The sequence below is a fragment of the Physeter macrocephalus genome, chromosome 7 (assembly GCF_002837175.3).
Source record: "Physeter macrocephalus isolate SW-GA chromosome 7, ASM283717v5, whole genome shotgun sequence".
NCBI lineage: Eukaryota > Metazoa > Chordata > Mammalia > Artiodactyla > Physeteridae > Physeter > Physeter macrocephalus.
Window position 1 is genome coordinate 108,045,212 of NC_041220.1, and position 12,465 is coordinate 108,057,676.

The 12,465-nt window shown below is 43.2% G+C and overlaps 1 protein-coding gene across 1 annotated transcript in view; it reads right to left on the minus strand.

Annotated features, from left to right (window-relative positions):
- Nucleotides 1–2,140: 2,140 nt before the first annotated feature.
- Nucleotides 2,141–12,465, minus strand: part of EVC2 (EvC ciliary complex subunit 2) — a 150,303-nt gene continuing 139,978 nt past the window's right edge. The window contains exons 22-23 of the mRNA XM_024119544.2: nt 11,364–11,465; nt 2,141–8,502 (exon numbers count right to left, since the gene is read on the minus strand). Coding sequence (XP_023975312.1) covers nt 8,232–8,502; nt 11,364–11,465 — 373 coding nt within the window. The 3' untranslated portion in view covers nt 2,141–8,231. The remainder of the gene's footprint in view (nt 8,503–11,363; nt 11,466–12,465) is intronic.

A 12,465-nucleotide genomic window follows, 5' to 3' on the forward strand; every position in this document is an offset into this window, starting at 1 on the left:
GATCCAGAAAAGACATTGGTTTTCAGTTTTTCAGCTTTTCTTCTTGTTGGAAAGACAGAAGTTTTGACTTCTAAGCTGAACATGTCAGAGCTGAAACCAGAAGTGGTGTGAACACTTTTTATATCTTGTTTCTCCCACCATGTTTATGTTTTCTCCTTCATTTTGAACATATGGGGAATGTATAATAGCTGATTTAATGTCAACATATGTTAATATTTTCATATCTGTCATTTCTAAGTCAGTTTCAATTGATTGGGTGTTTTTTCCTCATACTTATGAATCTTATATTCTTGCTTCTTTGCTTGCCTGGTAATTTTTTAATTTTCTATTGGAGTATAGTTGATTTACAATGTTGTGTTAGTTTCTGCTATATAGAAAGTGAATCAGCCATGTATATACATGTATCCTCTCTCTTCTCCATTGCCATATAAATCATTACAGAGCACTGAATAGAGTTCCCTGTGCTATACAGTAGGTTTTTATTAGTTATCTTTTATTTAGTGTGTATATATCAATCTCAATCTCCCAATTTATCTCCCCCTCTTGGTAACCATAAGTTTGTTTTCTACATCTGTGACTTAATTTCTGTTTTGTAAATAGGTTCATTTGTACCATTTTTTTAGATTCCACATGTAAGCGGTATCATATGATATTTGTCTATGTCTGGCTTACTTCACTCAGTATGACAATCTCTAGGTCCCTCCATGTGGCTGCAAATGGCATTATTTTGGTCTTTTTTATTTGCCTGGTAATTTTGGATTGGCTACCAGGCATAGGTGATTTTATGTTTGGGGGGCACTGGATTATCTTGTATTCCTGTAAGTGGCTTCGGACTTTGTTCTGGCAGGCTGTTAAGTCACTTGAGATCAGTTTAAATTGTTTGAGGATTGTTTTCTTCTTCTTTTTTTTTTAATGGTTTTATCAAGATAGAATTTACATACCATAAAGTTCACCCACTTAAAGTGTACAGTTCCCTGTGTTTTTCGTATATTTACAGAGTTGTGCAATCATAGCTATAATCTAATTTTAGAAAATCTTCATTACCTCACAATGTACCCATTAGCCATCACTCTCCATAATCCCCATGTTCCTGCCCATCCCTCATGATTCCAGGCAACTACTAATCTACTTTCTGTCTCTATAGATTTGTCGAGACTTGCTTTTAAGCTTTGTTATGGTGAATCCAGAACAGTTAATTTTTTCCCATTACCAAGGCAAGAGCCATCAGAAGACCAGCTGATGCACCATGCTCTGGCTGGTGGGAATGGGAAATATTCCCAGTCCTTGGTGAGCTTCGGGAATTGTTTGGAAACTACTTCTTTCTGGTGGTTCTTTCTCCCCGCCGATAGTTTACCCTCATGTACACATGGCTCAGTATTCAGACAAAGACTCAAGGGGGCCCTTTTATTGATACTAACGTGCCCTCCCTCTTTCTCTTTCTCTCTCCCTCTCTGTGTCTCTCCTCTGTATTCTGCCTCGTAAATCCCAGTTGCCTCAGCCTCCCTGAATTCCACTCTCTGTCTCCTCAACTCAGGGAGACTGCTGGGCTCTGTTTGGGTTTTCCCTCCCTGATCTGCAGCCTTAAAACTGCCTCCGGGCACTACGCTAGGGCAGTCGTAGGGCTCCCTTCATTTATTTCCCTTTTTTTAGATATCACGGTCCCATGCTGCCTATTGCTCAATGTCTGAAAATAGTTCTTTCCTGTATTTTGGCTAGTTCTCTAGTTGTTTAAGTTGGAAGTTTAAATTCAGTCTCTGTTATTCTACCATGGTCAGATGCCCTTCCATGTACTCTTGAAGCAAATCTCTAACAACATATAATTTCGTCCATAAATATTTCAGTATGTTTCTCCAAAAGATGTCTTTTTTTTTTTACCATAACTATCATAACTATTCCTAGCCAATTGTTAACTCTAGGGAAAATGAAAAGTTACACAAAAAAGGAAATGTAATTAAAATGCACTACATGGATCAACTTCAAATAAAATTTTATTAGTTATAATAACATAAATGCTGAATATTTAGTGAAAATTGTACTTTAATTGCATTAGATAACTGGAGAGGAAGGGTGTGTGTGTTGTGTGTGTGTTTACGTGTGTATGTGTGTCTAAGAAAGCTAAAGTCTCATCTGCTATAATAGAAGGTCAATATATGTTATGAATAATACAGCACTGAGAAGTTGCACTATGTTCCTAAGAGTATAAATCTTGATGCCACGAGAAACAGCTAAACAGTTGAAATTAGTTGCTCCTGGAAAAGAAGAAATTAAAGGTAAGGAGTAGTGGTCAGGTGACTACAGGGGGTTGTAAGAGACTGTACTTTAATCTTAAATAGAAAAAAAGAAATACTAAAATTTGTAGTATCAGAAGTCAAAGAACCTGAAAATAGGACAATAGAAACAAATCAAGAAAACATAAAACCAGTTCTTGGAAAAGATCAATAAAATCAATATATGTGTAGCCATGTTAATCAAGGGAGAGAAAAAGAGAATAAGCCCATTACATATTGGAAATGAAAGAGTGGTCATCACAACTATTCTCTTGGACATTAAAAGGAAAACAAAGGAATATTTTCCAAAACTTTATGCTTGTACATTTGATAACTTATATGAAATGGACCAATTTCTCAAGAGACACACGCTACCAAAACTCACACAAGAAGTAACAGACAATCTAAATAGGCTTATATCTATTAAGGTAACTGAATCAATAATTAATACCCTTCCAAAACAGAAAGCACTAGGCCCAGATGGATTCACTGGTGAAACTATTCCATATGATAATTATTATTATTCAAGGGAGAAGTGATACCAATTCTCTACAATCTCTCCCAGATAGTAGAAGCAGAGGAAACACTTCCTAAATCATTCTATGGGACCAGCATTACCTTAATATCAGATAAAGATATTATAAGAAAGGAAAACAACAAACCAATATCTTTCATAAATGCAGATGCAAAAATCCTCACCAAAACATTAACAAATTAAATCCAATAAGAGTGACATCTTTAAAGTAGTGAAAGAAAAAAATTTAAACACTGGAAACCTAGAACTCTATACTCAGTAAAAATAGCTTTTGAAAATGAAGGCAATAAAGAGACTTTTGACACAAAGTGTGAGAAAACTCATCACCAGAAAACTTGCACTAGAAGAAATATTATGGGACATTTTTTTATGAAGAAGGAAAGTGTTACAAGGTGGAAATATGGATCTACATAAAAGAAAAATGAGCACCAGAAGTTGCAAATATTTGTAAAAACATATTTTTCTAATTGTAAGTCTTTAAAAGATAACTGCATATAAAAAGTAAAATATCATCAACGTACGTGGAGGTTTAACACAAATAGAAGCAAAAATGTGGTTAACAATAGCAGAAAGGATAGAGAAGGGAAATGGAAGTATATTGTCGCAAGATTCTTACGCTATATGTGAAGGTACATAATACTATTTGAAGATGGAATATAAGTAAAAAATATATATTGCAAAACCTAGGACAGCCTCTAAAAAAAAGATATGGTAGGATTTCCCTGGCAGTGCAGTGGTCAAGAATCTGCCTGCTAATGCAGGGGACACGGGTTCAAGCCCTGGTCTGGGAAGATTCCACATGCCGCAGAGCAACTAAGCCCGTGCGCTACAACTACTGAAGCCCGTGTGCCTAGAGCCCCTGCTCTGCAACAAGAGAAGCCAATGCAATGAGAAGCCCACGCACCTCAACGAAGAGTAGCCCCCACTCACAGCAACTAGAGAAAGCACACGTGCAGCAGTGAAGACCCAGCCAAAAATAAATAAATAAAGTTAAAAAAAGAAGTATGATAATAATCCAACAGAGAAAATAAAACTGAATCATAAAAGATCCTCAATACCAAAAAGGCAGGAATGGAGGAAAAAGAGAACAAACAACATATCAAAGAATGGAAAACGAAACAGCAATTTGGTAGATTAAAATGCAAACACAACAAATATCAACAAATACGTTAAATATAATGGTCTAAACAACCCCCTTAAATAAAAGGCAGAGATCCTTAGCATCACCCCCACAGCCTGTAAGGAAATTCTGGGAGTCAGTGATGTTCATCTCCTGGGGCTGGAGGAGGAATCCCCTTCCCCTGAACATGTTACCACACAAATGAAGTAGGGGTGCAGTAAAATTAGGGAGGAAGTACTCTCAGGTGGGTGAGAAATGGTGGTTCCCATATACATTAATGATGAGTAAGGTCATTTCATAGCAGGTTATCTGTCAAATAAGAATAATAACATCTCCTCTACCTGGTCTTCTTGAGGATTAGGAAAAATTTAGATAAATCTTCAAGTGATGTGCCTCATCCAGAGAAGGCGAACTCAAGAGTAATGGTGTTAGTGTTGTTGCTGGTGGTGGAGTGGTTGCTGGTAATTTTGGCAAACAAAGGCCAGACAAGCAAGGACACACACAAAGCAGGAATAGAATGATCTCCTCACTCCCTACCTGTAGCTGTGTATTGCAAGACAGAAGCCAATAAAAAGCCCAAGTAACTGCTTCTACTCCTGGCCCATCCTCCATAAGACCTTTAGAGTCCCTTTCTAAAACAAATCATGTCACTCCTCTGTTTACAAACTTTCTAAGACAACAATAATAGCTAGCATTTATTGTGTGTTCCCTGTAGCAGACACATTACAGTATCACTTCATTAATCCTATAAAACAGGTGAGGGAAACAGAGGTTCACAGAAATTAGGTAGCTTCTCTAGGGCCACCGAGTAAATGGCAGATCCAGGAGGCAAACCCAGATCCACCTTCTTCTTTGTGTCTCATTGCCAATCAATGGCTCCGTGGAAAGTAGAGGCTTCCCCTATAGACACAGGTAGGAAGGTTATTAGCGGACAATTCATGGAGGTCTTGTAGGCATTGAAAAGTTTTTGGAGGTCTTTCAGCAAGGGAGTGACTCAGATATGGTTACCATAGAACAAATTGGCTGGAGCCAACCTGGAGAGAAAGGATGCTGCTGGCACCATCCAGGAGAGACGTGGCCTGGGAAGGAGTGGAGGGGAGGAAGAGGGCATAGATGTGAAGGTTAATGCAGTAGTCCAATCAGCAAGACGTAGTCATCATATTTGGTGGTTGAAAACAGGAAGATGTCTAGGATGACTTGTAGGTTTCTGACTTGGTACCATCTACTCAGAGAGGGGACATCCCATAGTGGAACAGGTTTTATAGGAAGCCAATGGGTTCAGGGTTGGACAGGCATCTGTGACAACTGTGCCTGGAGCCCAAGAGGAAGTCCAGTCTGGAGATAAAAGATTTGGGGTCAAAAGCTTAAAGCTGTTCCCAAATATCCCCAGTCAGGTTGCATCTCACTCCCAAATTCCCACAGCATGGTTTTCAGAACTCTATTTTATCCCTTGCGCTTAACGATGATTTATTTTTGTGTCTGTCAACTTAACTAGACTGAACTCTTAGAAGACATAATCCATGGGACACTGAGCCTCAGAGAGGTTAGCCATTTTCTCAAATTCTCCCAACTTGTAAGTAATGGAGCCCTATCTTGAAATCAAGTCCTCTCAATTCAAGTTCCCTGGAGCTTCTCTCTTATGAATAGGCTTCCATGTATTGTGGCAGGTACTGCCCTTCTAGAAGGGTCACTGTCTTCATGTAGGGTGAAAACAGGAATGAAGGGAACCACAAAGCTCAATTTTGTGAGTATGTAAAAACATAATAAATAAGCTACATTTATTGCATAACAACATTTTATTGAACACCATTTTATATAATATCCAATATCTTCACTCTTTGTGACATCCCTACCCTAAGGTAGGTATTAGGACCCCTGTTTTACAGATGAGGAGACTAAGGTTCAAAGTGGTAAAGTGACTTGCTTAAAAGTTGTAGAGCCAGAATTTAAACCTGAGCTACCTGATTCCAGGAGCACAAGATTTCCCTATCACATCTTCGTGTTTCTCATGCAGTGAGTTTAGAGAAATTAAATCAATAGCTAGTCTTTGTCTATTAACATAAGGAGTTATTATTAGGTTCAAATGCTGTATTTTGAATAGCTCGAGCACCTCCTGTCGTTGCTAATAATCTATTCAATCAGCCTTCAGCCCATAATTTTGAGCTATTTTTTTGAATCCTTATGTGCAATCTACTTTCAGCCATGCGTAATTCTAGCAGAGTCCTAGAATCAGGAAATTATTAGAAAGGCAGATGGGTCACCTTCAAGGAATACAGGACATAGATGTGGCAGGTGCACACCACCACCAAACACTTTACTGATCCAGTTTCATCTAATCCTCATAACAAGGGATTCCCATCATCCTTTTGTTGATGAAGAATATGAGGCTCTGAAAGGTCAGGTGACGTCCACAGGACACACGGCTCACGAGCAACAGAGCAGGATCTGAACTTAAGTAAGCTTACACCAAAGACCATGCGTTTTCCACTCCACTATCCTGTGTGAAAATCACTGCTCTTTCTCTCCTCTCTCTTCTCACTTGAGCTTCTGATGGGAAAACTGACCCCATCCACTCTTCTCTCCTGCATTTGAACTGCTTACTTGTGCATATCTGCTAATGCAGAGATATGGCCAACTGGCAGCCACTATGATGGTACACAGCTGCCCCCTGGGAGAAGTGCAACTCCAGGCAAAGATCCCTGATCACCATGTTGCATGCATGCTGATGGAAACTGCAAATAAGACTTGACCTTCAGGTTGCCAAAGGCAATGCGATGTCTCATGGCAGGTAAGGGTTTGAAAGCTAGGAGACTTGGGTTCAAAGTGAGGATTCTTCCCTTACACATGGTGTGATCACAGGCAAGTTACTTAAACTTTCTGAGTCTCAGTTTCCTTGGCTGTAAAATGGGAGTAGTGATCCCCATCTGCTGGGTATTGTCAAGGATTAAGAAGTGGGTTCAATATAAAGGAACGAAGTTGGGTCATTTGTAGAGATGTGGATGGATCTAGAGACTGTCATACAGAGTGAAGTAAGTCAGAATGAGAAAAACAAATATTGTATGCTAACACATATATGTGGAACCTAGAAAAATGGTACAGATGAACCGGTTTGCAGGGCAGAAATTGAGACACAGATGTAGAGAACAAACGTATGGACACCAAGGGGGGAAAGTGGCGGCGGTGGTGGTGGTGTGATGAATTGGGAGATTGGGATTGACATATATACACTAATATGTATAAAATAGATAACCAATAAGAACCTGCTGTATATTAAAAAAAAAAGTGGGTTCAAGTAGCTGTAAGGGTCTAGAAGCAACTCTCATGTAAGAGATGCTTCATCAGAATCCCTTTTCTTCTCGTTAGTGACAGGATTCCCTGCTTAATCATTTCCCACGCTTAGGAAAGACCCATTATAATTGTATTCTTTCCCTGGTTCTCAGAAAAGCTCATATAATGATCCAACCACACTGAGGATGGAGAGGGTCAGGGCACAGGAAAGCACTTTGTGCAACACGAGGACCTGTGTGCAGTCAGTTTGTTGGCAAACACCTGAGGGCAGGTATGTGTCCATTTACCAAGTCCAGGAGAAGGGACAAGGGTTTGAGGCCGTAAAGAGCTCAGTGAGTCCTGACTTTGTTACTTATTGGCTTTATGATCTTGCCTAAATCCCGTCACCTTCTTAAGCCTCTGAGTTTCCTGATTTGAGTTGGATATGGTATTGCCCAGTGGCTGGCACATCTTCTGGCCCCTGGAAAGATGGAGGGCAAATTTTCATTGAACATCACAAAGTGGGGGCCAAAACCCAAGAGGGGATTAAAAATAAATGGTTCCTACAGAAAGCAAAGACGAGTTCCCTTGAGAAGAGCTTTAGGGAAAATGCTCTTCTTCCAAAAGCTCCCTTGATAAAAATAGAATATGTAACCAACACACAATGTAAGAGAAGAGAGAGCCTTGCCTTCAACATACAGCCCACTCTTCAGCCAGGTGTTGCGGGTATGTGAATTAAGGGCCCGGGGCTCCTCCAGACCCTCAGCAAGGTGGGACTGAAAGCAATGAGGGTTCACGGGCTGGTCCCCTGTCTCTTCATGTCTCTTGCGATGCTGAAGGGAATGGGCCATCTGGGAATTCATGGGACCAGATTAAACTGAGCCCATGAAAGTCGTGGTGAGGGAGGGAGAGTAGATGTATCTGTCCTCTGCAAGTGCAATTAATACCTGCAAGTTGTACATTATAAACACACACACACACTCATGTGGGCAGGAGAAAACAAATCTTTCTGTCTTCAGACTCCTTGGAGCTTTCCTTTGGGCTAGTTCATGCCCAAGGCCCAAGTGGCCTTTTTGGCATTCAGAAAGTTCTTCTTCTTTTTCCTGGGAGGAAGGTGCAGTGAGATCTCCGGCTCCTTGGGATTTCTGAAGATAAAGAGCTTTTCGCCAGTGTTTAATAAATCAATGGTTTCTGCCCCTACAATGGGCACTGGGGCCAGTTCACCAACGGACTCCAGTGACAGGTGTGGCCAACTTCCTTTTCCAGAGAATATCACCCTCTCTCTGAGAGGGGGACACGTCTTCTTTAATATGCTAAAGGAAGAACAGAAGATCAGATACGACATTTTTGGCAACTGACTCTCCCAAGTGTCCTGAAAGAGTTCTCTAGGAAAACCCCCTTTTGTCCCTAGGGCCCCAATCAAGTGTCTTTTTTTTTTTTAAAAAATATTTATTTATTTATTTTTATATTTATTTTTGGCTGTGTTGGGTCTTCGTTTCTGTGCGAGCACTTTCTCTAGTTGCGGCAAACAGGGGGACACTCTTCATCGCGGTGCGCGGGCCTCTCACTATCGCGGCCTCTCTTGTTGCGGAGCACAGGCTCCAGACGCGCAGGCTCAGTAGTTGTGTCTCACGGGCTTAGCTGCCCCACGGCATGTGGGATCTTCCCAGACCAGGGCTCGAACCCGTGTCCCCTGCATTGGCAGGCAGATTCTCAACCATTGCGCTACCAGGGAAGCCCAAGTGTCTTTTAAAGAAAGGCTTTTCCCTGTGGTTGCCAGGTTGCCCCTGAGATTAGCTGAAGCCTGTGGCAGTGGTGGCTGCAGACAGCTCTCACCAACTCATGACTGTTCACTTTTGTGGAGTTTTGTGAGCCTGTTGTCATCATATTGTCAGCACCGAATCAGCCATGGTGGGAGTGTTTCACACCACGGAAACTAAATGCTAGAAATCAGAGCTCCCATCTCCCCCCAGACAATTGTGAGACATTTCCTAGGACACCCCTGCCTGTGGGCTTCACACTAAAAGCAGGCTGATAAAACCCGATTATAAAGCAACAGTTAGCAGTTAGGTAAAATGTGTTTGAAATAGAACAGAGCAACACGCTTTGGGAATATCCTGTAAAAGGATTGCTGGAATCCTGCCCATGAGCAGTCCAGCCCCTAAATCCTGGCTGCTCTTGATAATGGTTTTGACTCCTTCTGAGAGTGCTATACAACCTGAAAGCCACAGGGTCCTTTGCCCAGGCGGTGCAGGACGAGGCCATGTCACTGGGGGTCGACCTACTGGAGGCCACTGGTAGGCTCGGGTCCTTCCTGAACAGGCGTGGCTAAGGAGGCTCCATCCCCCTCACCACGAACTCCTGCCCTGGCAGCTGCATGATGTGAGCAAGGACTCAAAGGCAACTCGGACTGATTCACAGTCTCTCCTCCCACCATTGTACACAGCATCTCAAGGCAAAAAGGCGAGTACAGTAATCCAAGACAGTGGCGCCAGGGTTCTCCTGATCTGTACTCACCCACTTGTGTCAGTGCAGCCCAGGAAGGCATTCAGCAGCCCCACCCCGTGCTAATCTAGAACAACTGACTTCCGTTCCTTAGTGGAGCGCTTTACGGTTATACAGCTTGAATTCAGTTTTCTTGGTTTGGGCTCAATATCCGGATCTAATTTCTCTGGGACTAACTTCTGATACTTGACCCATTATCAATGGCTCCCAGATTTTTATTCATGGACTATTTGGGAAGCTTGTCTCTGCGGCTTCACCGGAGCCCTGAGAAATCATGGAAGGGGCAGGACACTTCTCTTGGACATCCTCTGTTTCCAGAGCACACTTTGGTTATCACATTTTTTTTTTTTTTTTTTTGCGGTACGCGGCCCTCTCGCTGTCGTGGCCTCTCCCGTTGCGGAGCACGGGCTCCGGAAGCACAGGCTCAGCGGCCATGGCTCACGGGCCCAGCCGCTCCGCGGCATGTGGGATCCTCCCGGACCGGGGCACGAACCCGTGTCCCCTGCATCGGGGGGCGGACTCTCAACCACTGCGCCACCAGGGAAGCCCTGGTTATCACATTTTAACCTTTTACGTTAAATGGGCTAACGTAACTCTTGTGACTCGTGTTACCCTTTTACCGAATCTCTAGTGGGAAACACGCGAGACCCTTGGTCCGATGTTTGTAGCACCCTAAAACCGCTCTGCCTCTAACTTTCCTCTGTTCTCCAGGTGTGCAATCACCACAGCTGAAAGAGAAGGCACTCAAGAGAGTGAGAAGAGCGCTGGCCTGGAAGTTCAGGGAAATAAAGCGGTTGGTTACATGGCCCTAAATCCCAGGGTCACTCTTAACAGCTGCAGGCATGGGGTCTCTTCCTCTGACCTCCCTGAGCTGGTGAAGCGTGGCCGTGGGATTTCCCCCACTTTCCAGAAAGTGGGGAGGCTGGCTCAGGGCAGCAAGGCGGGAGAGGGCTTTGTAAAACTATAAAGTCTGAACATCTATAAGGAATTATTCTCCTCCTAATGAGATTCCATTTAAAAAGAGCCATTAGTTAAAATAAATACTGCAATTAAAATGCTAATAAATGACAGAACATTCTCCCACCGATAGCTGGTGGCTATCTTCAGCTCGTAAACTAAGCACACTTTGCATTTTTTTTTAAATTGAAGTATAGTTGATTTACAATATTGTGTTCATTTCAGGTGTACAGCAAAGTGCACCTTTTCCATTATAGGTTATTCTTTTCCATTATAGATTGTTACAAGATATTGAATATAGTTCCCCGTGCTATATAGTAACTCCTTGTTGCTTATCTATTTTATATCTAGTAGTTTGTATCTGTTAATCCCATACTCCTAATTTATCCCTCCCCACCCTGCCCCCTCTATCCCCTTTGGTAACCCTAAGTTTGTATTCTATGTCTGTGAGTCTATTTCTGTTTTGTAAATAAGTTCATTTGTATTACTTTTAAAATTCCACATATAAGTGGTATCGTATGATATCTGTCTTTCTCTGCTTACTTCACTTCAAACTAAGCCCACTTTGAATAAAGACTGCGGTCTTTAGGGAAGGAATGTTGATACGTTTGCAGTAACCCTCCCTTTGTGGTCCCCTCCGCCGCCTCCCCTTCCCAGCTCACAGGCAGCCTGGCTGCCCTCCTCAGCCCACCTGAGCAGACGCCCTCATTACCTCTCCTTCCTCTTGTGAGCCCAGAGCATCTTTTCTAATCCTCTGCTTATCAGTTCTCCTCGAAGTTTGTTCTCAAAGGCTTGCCACCAGCCCTGATGTTTCCTGAAGGCAAGAAGGGAGCGTTCTTATATTTTCAAAAAGAACAGAATCTTCAAGTGATGCAAAATCTTAAAAAGCACTGTGGGGACTCCTTCCCTCAGTGTGGCCTTTGGCTGACATGAGAAACCCTGAGAGTTTTCACGTTTGTTCCCTCACTCACTCTGTGAACACTGATCGAGCATCTTTTCTGGCCGAGTCAGGACACGGTCTCTGCCGCAAGGGGTCCCCAATCCAGGGGTCACAGACAGGTACCAGGTGACATCAGTCAGATAAAGGAAGGCTGCCGAGATGTGGGACACTTGAGCTGAATCTTGGTATGCCAGCAGGGAACGCATGGAGCGTTCGAGAAGGGATGGGCTCTCTGCCTTGGCTTGTGTGCCGTCCATCTCCCCCACTGGAGTGGACACTCCATGCAGCAGGACTGTCCCTTACTCTCCCACGTACACCAGTGCCTAAGACAGTCGACATACTAGGATCTCAGTAAGTGTTCATGAATATATGAGTAAGAAGGTTGAGAAGGCACAGTGGAAGCCTGGAAGGTGGGTGAGGCAGGGAGCCCTCATACCACGTGAAGGAGTGTGATTCTTGACCAAAGAAGGGACAGTGTATGAGGAATAGGGGGTGGGGAGATGTTCGCAGGCTTGGGCTCAAGTCAAGTCAGTAAAGATCAGTGTAGGAGAGAGTCCTGTCTATGCCTGCCTCTGGCCAAGTTCATACTCTGCCTCAGCTGGTTCACACTGCCCAGCTGGCGGGGTGAAGGACCCTTGCCCATGCTGGGCCAGGCCCTCTGTCCCAGGAGTCTGGCTCTTGGGCAGAGAAGGCTGGTCCTCTGAAGGGAGCACCCAGAGAGGATGGTCTTCGTGCTCTCCTGGTCCTGCCCATCCAGGGACCTGGCGTACAGCTCTTCCTGGATTCTGACAGGTCCTTCACACACCCTTTCTTGCTTAGATTCATCAGTCAGTTTCTGCTGCTTGAAACCCCAGACTCTGAACTGATGGTGTAC